Genomic DNA, 22,381 nt, shown 5'->3' on the forward strand with positions numbered 1-22,381 from the left:
GAAAATGCTGGAAACACTCTATCCAGGTCAGCGAATAGAGAGAAACAAGATTAAATGTCTCATATCAAAAGACCCTTCCTGGTTTGCTCGGTTTTGCTCCCCAAAGATGCTACCTTCATGTTTATTATTTCCACCATGTTTACTTTTATTTCAGATCTCCAGAATCTGCAGTTTTGTGATGTTTATTTACTGCATTATGTAAAACCTATATCCATATATGAATAACACTGGGTTAACACCTAATAAAAAGAGAATGATTTGAGGATGTATTATTGCCCTTGAGATAAAATTCTGCAGGAGTAGCACTTTGCCCAAGTGGTAACTTGCATTATGGTATATTTTTAAGGCATTAAATTTCAACTGAAGACATAACATGTGTCAGAAGAGTGCTCCTGACCAATTAAACAAAACACTGTGGTTCTTATAATTGATCCAGCAGGTTTGTGATAAGACTTGATCGATCCGTTTGGTCTAAATGTGCAGCTGCTGTAATGTTCTCAGATACAAACAGGCCTGTCTCCCAATGGTTAATCTCGGCAGGAATGCAAGGAAGTGTAATAGCTTTATCTTAGTTAGAGATACAGCAGGAAAACAGGCTCCTTGGCCCACCAAGTCTGTGTTCGCCACACCCTACACATTAGGGGCAATTTTACAAGATCAATTAACCTACAAATTAGCACATCATTAAGATGTGGGAGGAAACCAGAACACCCAGAAGAAACCCATCTAGGCCACAGGAAGAACATACAAACTCCACACAGGATCTAATCCGGGTCCCCGGCACTGAGGCAGCAGCTCTACCACTGTGAACATGAACACTCGATGGACGGCACAGTGGTGCAGCGGCAGTCACAGCCTTACAGCGCCAGAGACCCAGGTTCAATCCTGACTTTGCGTGCTGTCTGTACAGTTTGTATGTTCTCCCTGTGACCTTGAGAGTTTTCTCCAGGAACTCTGGTTACCTCCAATATTCCAAAGACATTCTGGTTTGTAGGTAAATTGGCTTCTGTAAATTGCCCCAAGTGGGTAGGATGCAAAACTGGGATAACATACAACTTGTATACGGGTAATTGTTGGCCGGCGTGGACTTGTCAAGTACAAATTACCTCTGGAGGGACACAATATTGATTGGTTGAATCAAGGATATTTCATGATTAGATATCGCCCAAAACCAAGGGTTCCACTTCAGATTGGTCAATAAAATGCTCATCTATGATGCTCAATCTTAGAATTGGACCATACAGGTCATAAGAATTATGCTATAGCATTATTAATGAGTGTGATGTGATTTTTTCCAATTACCCTGCTCCAGGTTGACTGCCTTGCTTATAGTCGATAAACCAGCAACATAGGAATTTGAGTCTCTTCTAATTAGTGCTGGGGTGTAGAGGGTGACCATTATAACACCACTGTTCTAAGGAGCCATGCAATTAACAGCAAAATGCATTACAACCCATCTTCTAGGGAAAACAGAGCTATCCTGCAAAAAGAACGTTGTTCTTTCTTCCCCCTTCCCTATAATTATCTGCAACACATCTAATGTACTGCCAGAGAAAATTCAGTAATGCAAAAATAAATTTATGAAATATTTACTTACTTCGGATTGGCCTTTTCTCCTCGATTTTGCAGTTCATGGAGAATTTCTTCTCCCTGTAGCAACACCTGAACTTTCTGACACTCGTGATTAAATGATAACAGCATATATTCAACCTAGCGGACAAAATAGATTTGCGTAAAATGTCAATATCAGGTAAGTGCTAGAGTCAAACCTTCGTTCACATTTATGGCAAATCCAATGAAGGGAGAAAGAAGCATCTACTCAGAATGTGCATTAAATATTTACTTTTTTTTTTTTTTTTTTTTTTTTTTTTTATTAAAAGTACGGTAAATTACAATAATACAACAGGTATATCTTAATACATTTTTTATACCGCTTCCTTTTTTTGAGCTTTAAGAAAAAGATAGAAGTAAAGAAGTAAAGAAAGAAAGTGCGCAAGAGTCGTGAAGTGCAAGAGAGTGTTGGGAAAAGAAAGCCCCTTGGAAAAGAAGTTAGAGAAGGAAGTAAAGTAAGAAAGTAGACCCTAGAAAAGAAAGAAAAAAAAAAAAAAAAAAAAAGTAGAAACAATCGCTCTATTATAACATTAAACTCCGCAGGAAGGGGACTACCAACCAAGTCTGTTTTGTTGTTTTACCTCCCGTTACCAGGTCCTGATACCATTTATTTATTTATTTCTTTGTAAAATTACTATTGCACCTCATGCTTGTAATAGGTCCAGAAACGTAGACCACGTCTTTTGGAATTGGTCTGCTTTACCTGCTAAGAGGAATCTCATCTCTTCCAAATGTAGTGTTTCAAACATATTTGATATCCACATTTTTATTGTTGGTGTGGGCGCATTTTTCCAGAATTTCAGTATGAGCTTTTTTCCCATTATTAGCCCGTAATTAAATAAATTCTTCTGAAACACGTTTAATTCAGGGTTACCTTCCGATATTCCAAAAATGATCCATTCTGGTTTTGGTACCAGTTTTATTTTGATTAATTTTGAAAAAATATCAAATATTTCATACCAGAATTTTTGGATTTTTGTACAAAAAACAAAAGAATGCGCTATAGTAGCTTCTTGACACAGACATTTATCACAAATTGGTGAAACATTCGGGAAGATTTTATTTAATTTAGTTTTTGAATAATATAATCTATGTAATGTTTTGAATTGGATGAGCGTATGTCGTACGTTGATCGAACATTTATGCACCTGTAGTAAATGATTATCCCAACTCTCTTTTGAAATTTTTATAGCTAATTCTTGTTCCCAGTCTCTTCTAATTCCATCTGTTGTGGGTATTGCTATGTTTAAAATGATATTATATAAATACGATATTAGATTAGCTGATTCCGCCTTTGTCTTCATTGCTTCATCCAGTAAGTCGGAAGGCATATTATAATAATCTTTTGTATATTTTTTCAGATAATCACGAATTTGAAGATATTTAAAATATTGGTTATTTTTCAAATTATATTTCAGTTGTATTTGTTGAAATGATAGTAATTTTCCCAATTCATACAAATCTTCGAGCGATTTGATTCCCATTCTTTCCCATTGTATAAATGATTTGTCTATAATTGATGGTTTAAACGATGGATTATTGACTATTGGTATTAAAAGAGATAAGTTTCTTAATTTTAGATTCTGTTTTATTTGTTTCCATGTTCTAATTGTGCTATGTATAATTGGATTTTTATTATAATTTTTATTATTCAGATTTATTGGTGAGAGGATAGTCGCTCCTATATTACTCGGGGAGCAGTCCCCTTTTTCCATTAAGATCCAGGCCGCCTGATGGGCAGAATTGTCCAGCAGGTGAATCATATTTTTAATATTTACTGCCCAATTATAATACATAAAGTTAGGGAGCGCTAGACCCCCCAACTCTTTTCGTTTATTAAGGTGTGCTATTTGTATTCTATGGGATTTATAATCCCATATAAAATTTGTAATATCTGAGTCCAATTTTTTGAAAAACCTTTTAGGAAGATATATAGGTATTGATTGAAATAGGTATAGGATTTGTGGTAAGAAAATCATTTTTATAGCATTTATTCTGCCTATTAAGGACATCGGAAGTGTTTTCCAGAATTTAATCAAATTATTTAATTTCTTAAGTAGGGGATTATAATTGGCTTTAAACATATCCTGGTAATTTCTAGTAATTTCAATTCCCAAATATTTGAATTTTTCTGTAGCTATTTTAAAAGGGAATTTCCGGAGGTGTGTTGAGTCTTTTGGATTTATCGACATAATTTCACTTTTGTTCCAATTTATTCTATATCCTGAAAAGGATCCAAAGTCCTCAATTAAATTTAATATGTTTGGTATACTCATTTGTGGTTTTGTGATGTACAGTAGTACATCATCGGCATATAGGGATATTTTGTTATTCGAATATTTTGTGTTATAACCATAAATATCCGGGTGTGTTCTTATTTTTTCAGCAAGGGGTTCAATTACCAAAGCGAATAACAACGGTGATAATGAACATCCTTGTCTATTGCCCCTTGATAGTTCAAATTTCGAGGATAATATATTGTTAGTTAATATTCTAGCCGTAGGTTTGTTATATAATAATTTTATCCATGCGATAAAGTTCTCTCCCATTTGAAATTTTTGCAATACTTTAATCATATAATCCCATTCTACTTGATTAAATATTTACATTATCAATAATAATCAAGTACTCAAACCATGAACACAGAATTTTTCGTCTGTCTCAAAGCATTCCGTGGGAAAAGCCGTGTCTTTTTAAGCGTTTATGCTAATTTTGATGGTATTATGAATTTTAAATCATCCCCAAGACTAGTTTGAATCCATGTTCTTCCCACCAGCCATATAGAGGTAGTTCCTCAAAGATTTAAATGTTGGCCACATTGCTGTAAAAGATTACAGACCACAAAAAGCTAGGTTCCTGGTAATAAAAAGGGAAATTAGATTATCACCTACCATTTTGGTTCAACCAACATCAACCGTGCAAATAGTAGGAACTAACTGCATAAAATCGTCACTGATTTGTCACAAGATTTTTGCTCACAACAGTAATAGGAGAGACCATCATAGTTCTCATTTCTTATGTAGGATATTCATTGTTCTGTAAACATGACACCACCACCATCCTAAGGACTTATCCAGAAGCCAAAAATTATCTATCTAGAAAATGCAACGGGCCAATGTTGGTAATCATTTATCACTAGAATCCATGACTTATAGCCCAGCACATTCCTTTTTCACTATGCTATGCCACATAATTCTAAGAAAGGTCCTTCTGCACATTCTTAACCCAAATGCATAGATGATATTGTTTCCCTGCAGCTGTTACTAGTCGTCCCACAGGATGTGAATGCACATGGCCATTTATAATAATAATAATAATATTCATTTATTGTCATTGCAACGAGTACAACGAAATTAAAAAATAGCCAATCCTGACGGTGCGTAAAAACATATATGCAATAAATGCAAAAACAAATAAATACAATTATATTAAGTACAAAAGTTTTAACAGTGTTGCCTAGTGCAGAAGGTAGTGTTCAGTTCTCGTATGGCCCTGGGGTAAAAACTGTTCTTAAGTCTGTTTGTTCGGGATTTGATCGACCTGAAACGTCGACCAGAGGGCAGATGAACAAACAGACGGTCGCCGGGGTGGGATGGATCTTTTATTATTTTGCCTGCTCTACTGAGGCAGCGTAGGCTGAACAGGTGCTCCAGGGAGGGCAGTGAGCAGCCGATGATCTTCTGGGCCGTCGTGATGACCCTCTGAAGGGCCTTCCTGTCCTTTTCTGAGCAGCTGGCATACCATGTGGTTATACAGTATGCCAGCACACTCTCGATGGAGCAGCGATAGAAGGACATCATGAGCTTCTCCTGCAGGTTGGTCTTCCTGAGGATCCTCAGGAAGTGGAGTCTCTGCTGTGCCTTCTTCACTGTGATGATGGTGTTGGTAGACCAGGTAAGATCCTCTGCGATGTGCGTACCCAGGAACCTGAAAGCGGGCACCCTTTCCACACAGACCCCATTGATGTAGAGTGGGTCGTATTCTGCACTGGTTTTCCTGAAGTCTATTATAAGTTCCTTTGTTTTGGAGGAGTTCAGGACAAGATTGTTCACTGAACACCATGCTGCCAGCCTTTGGATTTCATCCCTGTAGGCTGTCTCATCTCCTCCTGAGATGAGTCCAACCACCGTCGTGTCATCCGCGAACTTGATGATGGTGTTGGTGGGATGGGTGGGGGCGCAGTCGTGAGTGTAGAGGGAGTAAAGGATGGGGCTCAACACACAGCCCTGTGGTGAGCCGGTGCTCAGTGTAATGGTGGAGGAGAGGTGAGGGCCTATTTTGACGGTCTGGGGGCGGTTGGTCAGGAAGTCCTTGATCCATTGGCAGATGGTTTGGGAAAATCCAAGGTCAGAAAGTTTGGTGACCAGTCTGCTCGGGATGACCGTGTTAAAGGCAGAGCTGAAGTCGAGGAAGAGCATCCTCACATAGCTCCCCTGGTGTTCAAGGTGGGTCAGTGCAGTGTGAAGAGCAGTGTCGATGGCATCCCCTGTAGACCTATTTGCTCTGTAGGCAAACTGGTATGGGTCGAAGGTGGGTGGGAAGCTGGCTTTGATGTGCTGCAGGACCAGTCTCTCGAAGCACTTTGTGATGACCGGTGTGAGTGCTACCGGACGGTAGTCGTTAAGGCCGCTGATGACAGACTTTTTCGGCAGTGGGATGATTGTGGCGGACTTCAGGCAGGGAGGGATGGTGGATTTTAAAAGGGACAGGTTGAAGATTTTTGTGAAGACCTCAGATAATTGGTCTGCACATTCCCTCAGCACTCTGCCCGTCACACCATCGGGGCCTGCAGCTTTCCTGGGATTCACTGCTCTGAGCACGCGCTTAACATCATACTCCTGCACAGTGAAGGGGTTGCTGTCAGGTGCTGGAGAGGGTGTTATGTCTGCCACTGCAGCTTTCACCTCGAAACGAGCAAAGAAACAGTTAAGTTCCTCTGCCAGCGAGGCGTCGCCGTCGGCAGTCATGCGGTTGCTGGTCTTGTAGTTGGTGATGTGCTGGATGCCTTGCCATACCCGCCGTGGGTCATTGTTGGTAAAGTGGTCCTCAATCTTCCTCTTGTAGGACGCTTTGGCATCCTTGATGCCTCTCTTCAGGTTGGTTCTAGCAGCACTGTATAGAGCTCTATCACTAGACCTGAAGGCGGTGTTACGGTCCTTGAGGAGAGACCTGACATCCTTTGTCATCCAGGGCTTCTGATTGGGATACAACCGGATACGTTTGTCGACGGTGACATTGTCAACACAGTTTTGGATGTAGCAGAGTACAGTCGATGTATACTCCTCCAAGTCCTGATCCTCAAAAATATCCCAGTTGGTCCTTTCGAAGCAATCCTGCAGCTGCGAGGAAGCTCCTTCAGGCCATGCCTTAACAGTCTTTATGTTGACATCATACTCCAACCAGAGAAACAACTGCATTGGATTCCCTTCCCGCATCATTACCCAAATCCTCAAGGATCCATCAACATACACTGCCCTTTTGGCACTTCACCTGAAAATACAGCATATTTGCACATCTACATAGGTGACACCGAGCTAGCTCTACCTCAGTACCTCTCTTGGCCTTTCCATTGTCTCCAAGGTATTAGACTGTTCCCAGTCCTAAACAGACATTTACTGAACATTGGCACATCTGAAATTATCTTCTTTGGACTTAATTACAAGCTTTGGTTCTAGGTCACAGGCAATCAGATTATTCATGATTCTGGTGTAACCTAAAACCACACATTTCAAAGCAACTCACAGACTACAATTTCATCTCAGTAGCTTACCCAACGCTTAGATCTGCTGTTGTAACACACAATATAACTTGAGACTAGATGATTCAACTGCATTATTCATCCTCGAAACAAGAGCAATGCTTCCAAAGTTCTTGATTCACAGCCCATTCACCCAACACCTTTGCATCTGTGACCATGGCTTGTTCTTGGTTAAGCAACAATCTGACTCTTTAAACAAGCTTTATCCTTATTGTTAAATCCCTCTGGTGGTCACATCAGATATTTACACACAAAGTCACAGGTTGCCAAAGTTGTGATACAGACTTCCAGCTGATTTTAATGACAAAAATGGTTAAATGTCATTGCTTACGCCAACTATTCAATAAAACATTAGATTCTATTAAACCTCAACGCCATTCTAATTCTCTCTCCATGATTGGTACGCATCTTGAAATATGCTTCTAACCAAGACTGGTCATCTTCCCCAACACCTTTCTATGTAAATCCAATTTTATACATAACGACATGGTATATTTTGAAAAGGTTAAATATTACAAGGCCTTACCACCTAAGGAAGAACAAATGAAGTACTTTACACCATGAGATAAACAAATTATAAATGATGGTTAGAAATATAAAGTTTTAACCAGAAAATAAAATATACTAAAATTTCTCTAGATAAAGAAATAATATTTTTATTCTTGAGCTGAGGAGTTTGAATATACATGTTAACTCAAATATTTTCCTTTAATATTATGGGTTGAAAAATTAATCTTTCAAAAATGGAAGATGAAACATCAGTGACAAGAAAAATCATGTTGCCTTATTTATATTCCGAATTTTGTGTTAAACTCTTCAGTTCAGTGTCACGCATACCGAGTTACAGTGAAAAGCTTTTGATGCGTGCTAACCAGTCAGCAGATAGCCAAAACATGATTAAAATCGTTCACTTGCACTTCCTCCAACCTCATCTACTGTATCTGCTGTTCCAGGTGTCAACTTCTGTACATCGGCGAGACCAAGCGCAGGCTCGGCGATCGTTTCGCTGAACACCTCTGCTCAGTCCTCCTGATCTCCCGGTTGTTCAGCACTTTAACTCCCCTTCCCATCCCTTTCTGTCCTGGGCCTCCTCCATTGTCAGAGTGAGGCCCAGCGCAAATTGGAGGAACAGCACCTCATATTTCACTTGGGCAGCTAACCTGAAATACCCCTTGCTTTCCCCCTCTATCTCTATCCCCTCCCCCTTCCCAGTTCTCCCAACAGTCTTACTGTCCCCGACTACATTATTCTATCTCTGCCCCACCCACTCCCCTGACATCAGTCTGAAGAAGGGTCTCGACCCGAAACGTCACCTGTTCCTTCTCTCCAGAAATGCTGCCTGTTCCGCTGAGTTACTCCAGTATTTTGTGTCTACCTTTGATTTAAACCAGCATCTGCAGTTCTTTCCTTGACACCTCACTTGCCTTACCATGACAACTGATCACATCTTTGCAGTTGAGTTTTGCAGCACGATTCCAAGAACATGAGGAATCGAGGAGCTGGAAAAGGCTATTAGTGCAAATTCTTGTTTAAATGTTTACTTCATCACGTTTCTTGGTTTCCATGTCACACTTGCAAAACAGTGACATGATCAGAGCATGTCCAAATTAGCCACGTGAACAACCCCACATTCCAATGAATGTTGAGCACCACAGGACCAGTCTGCTGATCTCAGGACTGGAATTCAGATCATCTTGAATTGGAAGAGCACTACATTGGTGGCAGCCAGTAGCACTTCTCTACGTTAATGTTAATACAATAACGTTCCACTGATGTCCATGTCGAACAGAAAATCTTTACCTCAAAACCAAACATGCTCAATAAGGCATATGGTGTTTCAATTGCAGATTATACTAGAAGCTAGATTTGACAGTTTATAACACTGTGAGAATATTTCTTTGATTAACAATGTTGCTCTGATGAACAACAAAGACCATTTGCAGAAAAACAAACTTGGACAACTTGGGCCAAAGTGCCCATTTCCATGCTGTAAATCCCATGAATGAAAAATATTATAGGATAACTAATTTAGCACAAATATGATGTGGTATTAACCACAATATTACAGCCAGTTCACTCACAAAATGAAATTACTAAAGCTGTTGAAATCTTATCGAGTCCACATCACAAGATTAGAAATTGTTCAGCCAGGGCATCCGCATACAATGGCATCTTGCGCTTCTTGTGCGCAATGGTGAAAAGATTAGTGGAAACAGGGCCGCGACGTGAACGCTTTCCTTGGCCCTAGCTGTTGAAATGAGTAAAAGCAATGCTCAAAGCATACTAGCTCGTGGTGCACGATAACCTCAGTTCCACATTGCCCAGATCAGCAATTTAATCAGCTTGAAGGAAGGGGATTAGTTAGTAGGAAACGGCCAAATAAATTTATCATATCCCATTTTAAAGACTGTACAAAACTGCAAAATAATCCTGAAATACATCAAGCTGATGCAACAGTAGCAGTTATATTGATTTTAATGTAATGGATGCTGACCCAGAGCTGTGAAAGAGCTGACTTTGTTACAGATGTACAAGAGTAAAGGAATGATCTTACAATGTGCATGTGATATTAAAATGTTGGTTTTCATAAAATTGATGTACAATTTAAGATTTGTGTATTGTGTACAGTATTTGGCTCCCAGTGTTGGGAAGATGAGGTATTTTCAGAGGATGCTATGTAAAGTAACTGATAAAGACAACCTGGACTGAAAAACCCCCCAAATACTGTACATATTTTAGCCAGGTAAAACAGCCAAGGCATTTCGCAGGAATGTACTACCAATCAGATAACATGTGGACTGGAGAACACAAAGGGAGGGGCAAGACCACAAAATAATTTTTAAACTAAAGAAAAAATGGACCGGCGGTCAATTAAAGAGTGAGCATAACAAATGGTAAATCGAAGAAAGTGGTATGAAATAAAATGCAAGTAGGAAAGATTGATCTGAAGATTTTGGTTCAAATAAACATGGGAGACAAACAACTAAAATAATCCCAAAATAGAAGTATGGATGTGATCACAGCGGATGGGCTGAGGCAAGAACAGATCGAATGATAAAGGAAGTAGTAGTTAATCTGAATGTCAGTGCATTCAGTTGAAATATCTCAGTTGAATGTGGCATTAAGATTGTCTGGTTCCATCGTTTAAAAGGAAGGATGGACGCAACTGGAGAATGGAGTAGCTCGGACCAAAAGCAAAGGCTTCGATATTTCCAACATATTAACCCCACCCTCTTTCCCCCCCCCTCCCCCATTACTTGGCAGTAAGCAGTATGTCAAATCAGACTGAAGGAGGTTCTGACCATTGAAAGGCCAAGCAAATTGGTAGCTGGAAGGGGCCAAAAGATAAATTCTTGGGTAAATCCATTCCAGGTGTTGATTGAATTCCCAATTCCATTAAGTAATGCTTTTAAATCAATTTCCACTACCTGTAACTGGATAGATAAATGAGGACCCAAGAGAGCATACTTCCATTCTTTCTGGTCAGTGAAAGAGACGGTATATCAATTAATGAACAATATTCAACTCCATTTCTAATTCTTCTTAATAGGAAGCATCCTCAATAACATTTAGGCATGTGCTGGTATATGACGAAGAAGAGGCATGAGCTGGCTAAAGTTGATTGGAAAGGAACCCTAGCAGGACTGACGGTGGGACAGCAATGGCAGGAGTTTCTGGGAATAATTCAGAAACTTTTCATTCCAAAGAGGAAGAAAGATTCTAAGGGGAGAATGATGCAACAAGGGAAATCAAAGACAACATAACACTTAAAGAGAAGGCATATAATATTGCAGATTAGTGGGAAGCTAGAAGATTTGGAAGCATTTACAAGCCAACAGAAGGTAAAGAGGTTAGTCAATAGAGGATAGCAAAAGTCTCTTCAGGTATATAAAAAGAAAGGCAAGAGTGGACATTGGACCACTGGAAAATGATGCTGGAGAAGTGATAATGGGGAATAAAGAAACGGCAGATGAATTGAATACATTTTTTGTGTCAGTCTTCACAGTGGAAGGCACCAGCAATGTGTCTGAAATTCAAGAGAATCAGGAGGCAGAAGTTAGTGTAGTTGATATTACTAATGAGAAGGTGTTAATTCATAAAATGCTAGAGTAACTCAGCAGGTCAGGCAGCATCTCAGGAGAGAAGGAATGGGTGACGTTTCGGGTCGACACCCTTCTTCAGACTGATGTCAGGGGGGCGGGACAAAGGAAGGATATAGGTGGAGACAGGAAGATAGAGAGAGATCTGGGAAGGGGGAGGAGAAGAGAGGGACAGAGGAACTGCCCAGGCGAAATATGAGGTGCTGTTCCTCCAATTTCCGGTGGGCCTCACTATGGCACTGGAGGAGGCCCATGACAGAAAGGTCAGACTGGGAGTGGGAGGGGGAGTTGAAGTGCTCGGCCACCGGGAGATCAGATTGGTTAACACGGACCGAGCGCAGGTGTTGAGCAAAGCGATCGCCGAGCCTGCGTTTGCTAATGAGAAGGTGCTTGGGAAGCTGAAAGGTGGATAAGTCACCTGGACCTGTTGGACTACACCCCATGATTCTGAAAGAGGTAGCTTTCGAGATTGTGGACTCATAAGTGGTGATCTTTCAAGAATCACTGGTCAGGGGAAATTTTAAAAATGCTGGAAAAACTCTTCAACCTTGGACATAAACCGTTTTGGAAGGAAAGCTAATCTCGTAAAATCAGTGAACAAAACTAGATTACATCCGTTTATTTGCATGTTCGTGCTTGTGAAAGCAAATAGCTCACCAAAGTGTAAACATCCTTATCTCACTCATTTGTTAAGAATTCACCTCCCTGATGATAAAATAATTGCAATTATAATGATTTCACCTTGACACATTCCAAGGATTTCATGGCCAATTACGTACTTCCTTAAATCCCAGTTTTATTTTATTACTCATTGATGCCCAATTGCAACCAACTTTCTCTTGAGGGGACAATTACTCTTTGTAAATATAGACCCTCCCCGGGTCAGGCAGAACTGACTGTAACCCAAAAATTTCCAATGTTAGAAATGCTGTTGGATGAGATTGCAAAAGTCACACTAGTAAATTAATTAGCTACAGATTAGCACAATTCTTAGTTAAAATGAGTTGGTTAATACAGATCTGTACTGCAGATTCAAGACATGCTGAACCAAACAATGCCGGACTAGAGTTTCAGCCTGAATGCTCAGAGTATCATTTGATCTACAATCATTGTGCCACTTTGGCCCCCATCTGAACTCAGGGCGGCACAGTGGGGCAGCGGTAGAGTTGCTGCCTGACAGCGAATGCAGCGCCGGATACCCGGGTTCGATGCAGACTATGGGTGCTGTCTGTACGGAGTTTGTACGTTCTCCCAGTGTCCTGCGTGGGTTTTCTCCGAGATCTTCGATTTCCTCCCACACTCCAAAGACGTACAGGTATGTGGGTTATTGGCTTGGTAAATGTAAAAATTGTCCCTAGTGGGTTAATGTGCGGGGATCGCTGGTCTGCGAGGCCTGTTTCCGCGCTGTATCTCTAAACTAAACCAAACCATTATTGTAGACCAATAACTGGCCCTTTGACCCACAAAGAATATGCTGAACACCATACTGAGTTAAATTAATCTCCTCTGCCTGCATGTGATCCACATCCCTCTATTCTCTGGGTATCTGTGTCTATCTAAAAGCGTCTTGAGTGCCCCTATATCTGCCTGGACCACCAAACCTGGTAACATGTGAGAACTTGCCCTGCACATCTCCTTTCAACTTTGCCCCTCTCACCGTAGCTATGGTCTCTAGTCTTTGACATTTCCATCCTGAGAAAAAGGTTGTGTCTACTAAACTATATCTCTCCTAATTCTAAGAACATCAGGTGGCGCCACCAGCAGTGGCTGCCTCGCCAACAGTCTGTCTGTCCTTTCTTCTTTTTTATAATTTTTACTATGTGTTAAAAGTATGTTTTGTTGGTTTGTTTTATGTGGGTGGTGGGGTTGGGGGAAACTTTTTTCCCCCAATCTTTTACCTCGACAGATACGATTTTTTCCCATAACGTATCTCCGTCCCTACGGCCTAACATCGTGGAGTTGGCGGCCTTTCCTGGAGACCGACAGGCGCTCGAAGCCGCAGGAGTCTGCGGGACTTTTAACATTGCAGCGCTTGCGATCCCTTTGCCGGGGATCGAAGCTCCAACCGAGGGGCCTGTGGACTTTAACATCGTGAAGTCCACGGTCTCTGGTAAGAAGAAGCTGATTCGGGAGCTCCATGCTACGCGAGAGAATTTCAACCGCCTCAACGCGGGAGTTTCGATCACCCCGACGGGGGCTTCAATCGTCGGCTGCGGGGGCTTTGATCACTCCAACTGCAGATGGTTTGACTGCCCCGACCGCGGGAGAACAAAGAGGAAGAAGGTTGAACTTTATTGCCTTCCATCACAGTGAGGAATGTGGAATCCACTGTGATGGATGTTGATGTTAACTTTTATGTGGTTGTGTCTTGTTGCTTTTCACTTAGTATGGCTGTATGGTAACTCAAATTTCACTGTTCCTTAATTGGTACATTTGACAATAAACTGACCTTGAAACTTTGATCTATCAGGTCTCCCCTCAACCTCTGGTGTACTAAAGAAAACAATCCAAGTCTTCCCAAGCTCTCCATGTAGCTAATACCATCTAATCCAGGCAGCATTCTGGTAAACTCTTCCTTACCTTCTCCAAACCTTCCACATTACACCTTTCCTGTAATAGGGTAACCCTTAGCCGCACACGGTATTCCAAATACAGCCTAATCAGAGTAACATAAAGCTGCAACATAACTTCTTGACTCTTATACTCAATGCCCCAACCAGTCGTCAAGGAAAACATGCCTTCTTTACCAACCTGTCTACTTGCGTTACTATTTTCAGGAAACTATTGACGGATCCCAAGATGCTCTGTAGAACAACACTATTAACAATCATGCCATTAATAGAATATTTTTCCCCCTTGCATTCGAGCTCCCAAAGTACAACCAAGCCTAACGGCTGCGGCTCGCTAGCAGTCTGTTCATCTTTTTTCCTTTTTCTTTTTGTTGTGTGTCGGTGTTGGGATGGTTTTTGTTTTTTTTTGGTTGTGTATGTGTGGGGGGTGGCGGTGTGGGTAGGGGGGGTGGTGGTGTGGGTGGGGGGACGGGGGAAACCTTTCTCTTTTAGGTCTCTTCCTCACGGCGCGGGGTGCGGCTCGGCCGCGGGGCCTTCCATCGCCCAGCGCGGCTCGGCCGCGGGACCTAACATCGCCCGGTGCGGCTCGGCCGCTGGACTTAACAGTGCCCGGTGCGGCTTGGCCGCGGGGCCTTCCATCGCCCGGTGCGGCTCGGCCGCAGGACCTAACATCGCCCGGTGCGGCTCGGCCGCTGGACTTAACAGTGCCCGGTGCGGCTTGGCCGCGGGCCTAACATCGCCCGGCGCGGCCGCGGGACTTTTCATCGCTGGGGCGGCTCGGCCGCTGGACTTAACATCGCCCGGCGCGGCTCGGCCGCTGGACTTAACAGTGCCCGGAGCAGCTTGGCCGCGGGGCCTTCCATCGCCCGGGAGACGTTTCAGCGCCCGGTGCGACTCGGCCGCGGGCCATCCCCTTGCGGGGACTGTGCGGGTCGGTCGGGGACGAGCTGTCTGTCCGTGGGCGTGGGGAAGAGAGTGGAAGTTTTGTTGCCTCCATCACAGTGAGGGGGTGTTTGGAGTCACTGTGATGGATGTTTGTGTTGGGGTCATGTGTCTTGTGTTCTTTTTCTTTTTTGTGTGACTGCTATGTAGTTTCGTTCGGTACCTTGGTACCGAATGACAAATAAAGCTCTGTTGAACTGTTGAACCCTAACAAGAGATTAATGTGCAAAATTAGGGCACATGGTATTGGGGATAGGGTTTTGACATGGATAGAGAACTATTGGCGACACAAAATGCTGGAGTCATTGTTAACCTATGGCTAGAGAACTGGTTGGCAGACAGGAAGCAAAGAGTAGGAATTAACGGGTCTTTTCAGAATGGCAGGCAGTGACTAATGGGGTGCCGCAAGAGGAGGAGAGAAGGAACTGCCCAAGATCTAAAGCATACCACCTCATCTGTGAATTACGGTGGTGGGGGTGTTTTGGCCTGGGCATGCATGGCTACTGAAGGTACTGGCTTACTTATCTTCATTGATGATACAACTGCTGATGGTAGTAGCATAATGAATTCTGAAATGTACAGACACATCCTATCTGCTCGTTCAAAGAAATGTCTCAAAACACATTGGCCGGCGGTTCATTCAACAGCAAGACAATGACCCCAAACATACTGCCAAAGCAACAAAGCTAAAAAATGGTCAATTTTTGAGTGGCTAAGTCAATTACCCGATCTGAACCCAATTGAGCATGCCGTTTTTTTTGCTGAAGAGAAAACTGAAGGTGACTAGCCCTCAAAACAAACACAAGTTGAAGATGGCTGCAATACAGAGTATCACTAGAGAAGACACCCAGCAACTGGTGATGTCCATGAATCGCAGACTTCAAGCAGTCATTGCATGCAAAGGATATGCAACAAAATACTAAACACGACTATTTTCATTTACATGACATTGCTGTGTCCCAAGCATCATGGTGTCCTGAAATGGGGGGACTATGTATAAACACTGCTCTAATTTCTGCATGATGAAACCAAAATGTATAAAATTGGCTTTTATTAAAATCTGACAATGTGCACTTTAACCACATGTGATTTTTTCTATTACAAATCTCAAATTGTGGAGTACAGAGGCAAATAAATAAATGATGGGACTTTGTCCCAAACATGGAAGGCACTGTAATTTCTCACTTCCACCCTCATCTACAATGTTAGACTATGCAAAACAAACCACACCTCAAAATAAGGTATGCATGCCGACAAGAGTTCAAAGTGCTAAACAATCTCTAAGAACGGCATGTCACAATACTTAGATTCAAATTACTCACGATAAAAAAATGCAAATTAAGCCTTTCAATGTTTAAGGCTGCAAACAAACAGTTTCCCTCACGACGGATTATTTTATCAATTACTAATTGTTTTGCGTCGATGTGTGATTGGAAACTGTTCATTTCAAACATCACAATTCCTCAGCTTTATTTTGATTTCAGCAAACAATCCTAGTTTTCCAGTCGAACCATGAAACAAAACTACCAGTCCTAGAAATAGTCTAGTAAATCTTTTCTACACCAATCAAAGCCTTCAAATGCAAATATTATGAATTAGATAATATTCCTTGCCACGTTATTCAGTAAGAAAATTATTTGAGATAAATCCACCATTCACCCTAGTTATTATGCCCCAAAGCACTGGAATGTTAAGTAACTTTAAATCATTAAGCAGAAATCTCACATAACTCTTGTCGGAGAGAGCCTGTTCAAAGTAGACATACCTTGAGAAGATTTTGCAGTGGAGCAGACAAAATATAGAAACAACGAACTGCAGATGCTGGTTAATACACAAAAGGACACAACATGTTGGAGTAACTCAGCAGATCAGGCAGCATCTCTGGAGAGAAGGAATGGATAATGTTTCGGGTCGAGACCCTTCTTCAGTCCGAAGAAGGGTCTCGATCCGAAACGTCACCCAGGCCTGCCCGCTGAGTTACTCCAGCATTTTGTGTCTACATTTGATTTAAACCAGCATCTGCAGTTCTCTCCTCCACAAAGAAACTGCAGATGCTGGTTGAAATCAAAGATATACACAAAATGTTAGAGTAACTCGGTAACTGAAGTAACAGGCAGCATCTCTGGAGAGAAGGAATAGGTGACATTTAGGGTCGAGACCCTTCTTCAGTCAACTATCTTGTTACATTTGCCAGAACCATTTCCAAGTGAAAGCATACAGAACAGACAGCAAGGTAAATTATCTACAGTTACTACCTCATTGATCAGTCACTGTAATCGAGAATAAATTCAGAGCTCACCACATACATAATACAAAGCTGTCACATATAACAACCCATATTGGGTTTACTAAACAAATGCTTTCATTTTGTAGCCCTGGAAACTATCAATAGACGAGACTTGGTGGTTGCAATCAACGTACTGTATGTCTGTCAGTATTAAACCAATAAAGAGCTCTCCAATTGGAGATACTGCATTTCAAATGCAACGATAAACCAAGGTGGTTTTATATTTGGTTGATACAAAACATCAGCTTAGAATTCCAGTGATCAGAGCAGTTTTTCCCCACAGGCAATTACCTATTCCAATCTAACTGTGTGCAAATTTGCTGACGCATGCCTGCTTCAATAATGGTTACTATCTGGCACATTCAATTGTCACCTTAAATATTTATGTAACATTGAAGTGAGGCTCATAATGAGTTGTACACAAATAACTGATTTTAAATAACATAAAGCAATAAATAACAGAGCACCAGCATTTGACAGATATCGGCAAAACAGGCAAACCATTTGCAAAGTTCATTAACCCTGTTATGGAGAAGCACCCAGGCAAAAATGATTAAAAAAAGATAAGAGAGTGAGGATACAAGGAACTGCAGGTGTTAGTTTAATACCAAAAAGAACAAATCTTCAACTATTTCAAGCATATACTAAACAGTAATCAGTTCTGAAATTATGAGAAAAGGCACAAAGTTGTGGAGTAACCCAGTGGGTAAGGCAGCATCTCTGGAGAACATGGTTGGGTGGTTTCCTGGCCTGAAACGTCACCCATGCATGTTATCCAGCAATTTGTGTCATTTTTTGTCAACCAGCATCTGCAGTTGCTTGTGTCTAGATTTAAATTACTAGTGCTGTGTAAACAAATGGCACTGAAGATAGTGGTCAGTGACGTGTCAGGTCGGAACCCCTCTTCAGACTCTGAAAAAGGGACCCAACCCAAAATGTCACCTATTCATGTTCTCCAGAGATGCTGCTTGATGTGCTGAGTTACTCCAGCAGTTTGTCTCCCATGATTTCATATTTTTCATATTTTCATATTTCAGATACAGCGCGGAAACAGGCCTTTTCGGCCCACCGAGTCCGCATCGCCCAGCGATCCCCGCACATTAACACTATCCTACACACACTAGGGACAATTTTTTTAAACATTTTTACCCAGTCAATCAACCTACATACCTGTACGTCTTTGGAGTGTGGGAGGAAACCGAAGATCTCAGAGAAAACCCACGCAGGTCACGGGAGAACGTACAAACTCCTTACAGTACAGCACCCGTAGTCAGGATCGAACCTGAGTCTCCGGCGCTGCATTCGCTGTAAGGCAGCAACTCTACCGCTGCGCCACCGTGCCGCCTGATTGAATGGAGGGGTAGACCCGATGGACCAAATGGTTTAATTCTGCTCCGAAGACATGAACATGTGTCTACAGGCATCAGACGTCGTCAGGTAATATATTTTGCATCATTTTGAGATCAAGAAAGGTTTCGACTGGTTGTATAGGAACTGCAGATGCTAGTATACACTGAAGATAGACACAAAATGCTGGAGTAACTCAGCTGGACAGGCAGTATCTCTGAAGAGGAATGGGTGACGTTTCGGATCGAGATCCATCTTCAGACTGAGAGTCGAGGGAGAGGAAAACTGGAGACGTGGAAGGGTAAAAAAAGAATTTAAGGTGTGAAAACAGAAGATCAAAGCAGACGATGCTCAAGGAAATGTAGAATGGTTCATTGTTGGCTGATGGAAAGGTGACAACGGGGCATAAAAGTAGTAAAATTCACAGGAGAACAGTGAAACTAGTCGGAGAACTAGGGTGGAGGAGTGACGGAGAGAGAGGGAAAGCAGGTTTTACTTGAAGTTAATTAAATATTCATACTGCTGGGTTGTCAGCTGCCCAAGTGAAATATGAGGTGCTGTTCCTCCAATTTGCATTTGGCCTCAATCTTGACAGTGGAGGAGGCCCAGGTCAGAAAGGTTGGTATGGGAATGGGAGGGGGAGTTAAAGTATTTATCAACCGGTAGTTTCCGACTAGTTTCACTGTCCTCCTAGTAAATTTTACTATTTGTTTACCTAGTTGTTACCTTTCCCCTCAACCAACAATAAACCATTCTACAGTTCCTTGATCTTTGTCTGCTTTGATCTGTCATTTTCACACCTTACATCCTCTTTGTACCCTTCCATATCTCCAATTTCCCTCTCCCGACTCAGTCTGAAGAAGGGTCGCGACTCAACGTCACCCACTTCTTCTCGTCAGAAATGCTGCCCATCTCGCTGAGTTTTCTAGACAGTTTATTTTACTACTTGGCACATCAAATGTGGGCACTGGCATATTTCTTCTGCCAATCAATAATTTGGAAGTTTTAGTACCCATATAGTCAGCCCTCACAACACTAATTTTGAGTAAGAAGGAACTGCAGATGCTGGTTTAAACCAAAGATAGACACAAAAATAATTTTGAGTATCTGGGGTTTTCATTCATAGAATCTGTTGATTTGAACTTTAACTCAAAAGGTTTTGGATAGTCTGGTCAGTTCAGATGGACTCCTATTATAGATGCAATTCTGCAGAACCATTTCTCTACACCCATAAAAGCAATGCAGCCATATCTATAGAAACTCTATTTAATCACATGTTGTTATCTTTGTTCTTAAAAGGTTTTATACTTGAAACACAATAAAAGGTCAATATAATTTTAATTCCCTGCTAACAACTTAGACAGCTGGAGGAGAAGGTAACCAACCTTCAAATAAAAGACACAAATGTAGATTTTTCTCTTATTGACTGTTTACAGTGGGCACTAAATGTATTACTCCCCTGGCAAAAAAACTCAAGGCTAACTAAATACATTCTACTATCTGCGCATCGCATTCCTAGAGAACTGTTAATTGTGGCTTTGATAAATATAACATTTACTTTGGCCAACCACCATCATTCTTCAACCATTACACGAGAAATCCACTAGATTAGTCAGAATCAAAACAAAGGAGCGGAACACATTCATCCAAATTTGCGCCCAGCTTCAGGGCAGCAGATGTGAACTGTCACAATGTCTTGCCCCCAAACGGGACTGTGCATCTGGAATTTATCTCATCAGTTGCCATTTCATCTATCAACACGCTGAGACTTTTCAAGACAGGGAGAGGAAACCACACAATTTCTGACACTAACCCTTCTGATGAAAGGTCCAAGCGACTATCAAAAGCAAAAAAACGTTACAAACTGTAAAAAAAACCCACAAGAAACACGTGGACGCCACTCGGGTTAGGTAAACAGTGGCAGCGGGGGGAGCGTCAAAGGTTTAAGATGGGGTTCAGTCGGAACCCCTCCCCAAGTATAATTGCGATTTCAAATCATGTCCTTCCTTTTGTTTCGGGTGTCTCGCTGGCGAGCAGAGGTCCCTGTGTGTTTGCAAGCCATTCTACCCCCCCCCCCCCCCCCCCCATCCCGATTGGAGGCAGCCTCAGCTCACTCACCTCGTCTCCCCATTTCAGCACGTCCTTCTGCCGGTCCTTCACCTTGTGGTAGATGTTGAGGAACTGGATGATGCCGTGCTTGCGGACGTGATCCGCGTACCTCTTGGTCTCTTCCCAGTTCAGCGGCGATCCCTCCGCTAGGAAACCCATGGCCCCCGACTGCGGCGCCGAGTGAAGGGAGGGAGAAGGTGAAATTGAAGCTGAGCCTCATGCGTGCGGAAAGCCCCGTTACCGCGGATCCTCACGCCGTTAACCCACATCGGCCGCCGCGTCCCCATCCCCAACACAACGCGGATCCTCTCGCCGTTAACCCACATCGGCCGCCGCGTCCCCATCCCCAACACAACGCGGATCCTCTCGCCGTTAACCCACATCGGCCGCCGCGTCCCCATCCCCAACACAACGCGGATCCTCTCGCCGTTAACCCACATCGGCCGCCGCGTCCCCATCCCCAACACAACGCGGATCCTCTCGCCGTTAACCCACATCGGCCGCCCGGTCGCCGTTAACGCGGATCAAGCCCATTCCTCCTCACCGGTCGCCGTTAATGGGCACCGGCCGACACCCGCCCGCCCGGTGGTCGTTACCGCGGGTCTCTACGCTACGCCGTTAAGGCGCATCTTAACCTCCCGGTCGCCGTTAACGCGGACCACCCTTCCCCTCCTCGATGGACGTTAACGCCCCTCGCCCCCCCCCCCCCCCCGGGCCGGCAGGTAAACCATCCCTCGGGGGCCGCCGATAACCGGCATCGTGCCGTGAGCGCGGATGGATCGCTGCACCGTTAACTTGCATCTCGCCCTCCCCTCCCCTCCCCATCGCCTGATCGCCGGTAACACGCATCATTCATTACACCGTTAATGCGCGTCGAGCCCGCCTTGGAGAGACAGAGAGACAGACAGAGAGAGAGCTTGATTCGGTGTCTCCCTCAGTCAGTCGCCGGTCGGGGTAGAGAGCGCGGGTGGAGAGGCTTCAGCCGCCCGGCGACGACGAGCACACAGTGAGGGAGGAGCGGTGACGATGAGCACACAGTAAGTGAGGGAGGGGGGGGAGCGGCGGTGACGATGAGCACACAGTGAGTTGAGGAGAAGGGAGGAGCGGTGACGACGAGCACACAGTCAGTCAGTGAGTGAGTGGGGAGTGGCGATGACGATGAGCACAGTGAGTAAGTGAGTAAGTGAGGGGGGAGAGAACCGGCGGCGGCTGGGCGCGCACGCATGCTGAGGGAGGAGATGGGTAGCGTCCCGCCCTCCTCCCCGCCCAGCTAGAGCACTCCGCGACCGCCCCCTCCCACCACCGCCCCCACGTGACCTACCCTCCTCACCGCCCGCTCAGCACTACCACGTGATGTGCCCTCCCACTGCCCGCACCGCCTCGCTCCACGTGACCGCCTCGCCCCACGTGATCTCCCCTCCTCTCACCGCCCGCCCGCTCGGCACCGCCTCTCCCTCCACGTGATCTCCCACTCGGCCCGGGGGGGGTAATGACTCAGCACTTTGTGTGCCGGCTGCAGTCCAAGATGGCGCTGCTGCCCCCCCCCAACCCCGGGGGAGGAGAGAGCAGGAGGACATAGGATGCCGCATTCCTAGCCGTCTGTAAACAAAAGCTCCCTTTCCATACCATTTTAAGCATGTTTTAGTGTTTATGCTAA

At 43.4% G+C, this 22,381-nt stretch overlaps 1 protein-coding gene across 1 annotated transcript in view; it reads right to left on the bottom strand.

Moving 5' to 3' along the window:
• gclc (glutamate-cysteine ligase, catalytic subunit) overlaps window positions 1-21,742 on the bottom strand; it is a 56,164-nt gene extending 34,422 nt beyond the window's left edge. Inside the window, exons 1-3 of the mRNA XM_078398919.1 lie at window positions 21,584-21,742; window positions 20,734-20,892; window positions 1,598-1,710 (exon numbers count right to left, since the gene is read on the bottom strand). Coding sequence (XP_078255045.1) covers window positions 1,598-1,710; window positions 20,734-20,883 — 263 coding nt within the window. The 5' untranslated portion in view covers window positions 20,884-20,892; window positions 21,584-21,742. The remainder of the gene's footprint in view (window positions 1-1,597; window positions 1,711-20,733; window positions 20,893-21,583) is intronic.
• Between the last annotated feature and the right edge of the window lie 639 nt (window positions 21,743-22,381).

The sequence above is a fragment of the Rhinoraja longicauda genome, chromosome 5 (assembly GCF_053455715.1).
Source record: "Rhinoraja longicauda isolate Sanriku21f chromosome 5, sRhiLon1.1, whole genome shotgun sequence".
NCBI classification, from domain to species: Eukaryota; Metazoa; Chordata; class Chondrichthyes; order Rajiformes; family Arhynchobatidae; genus Rhinoraja; species Rhinoraja longicauda.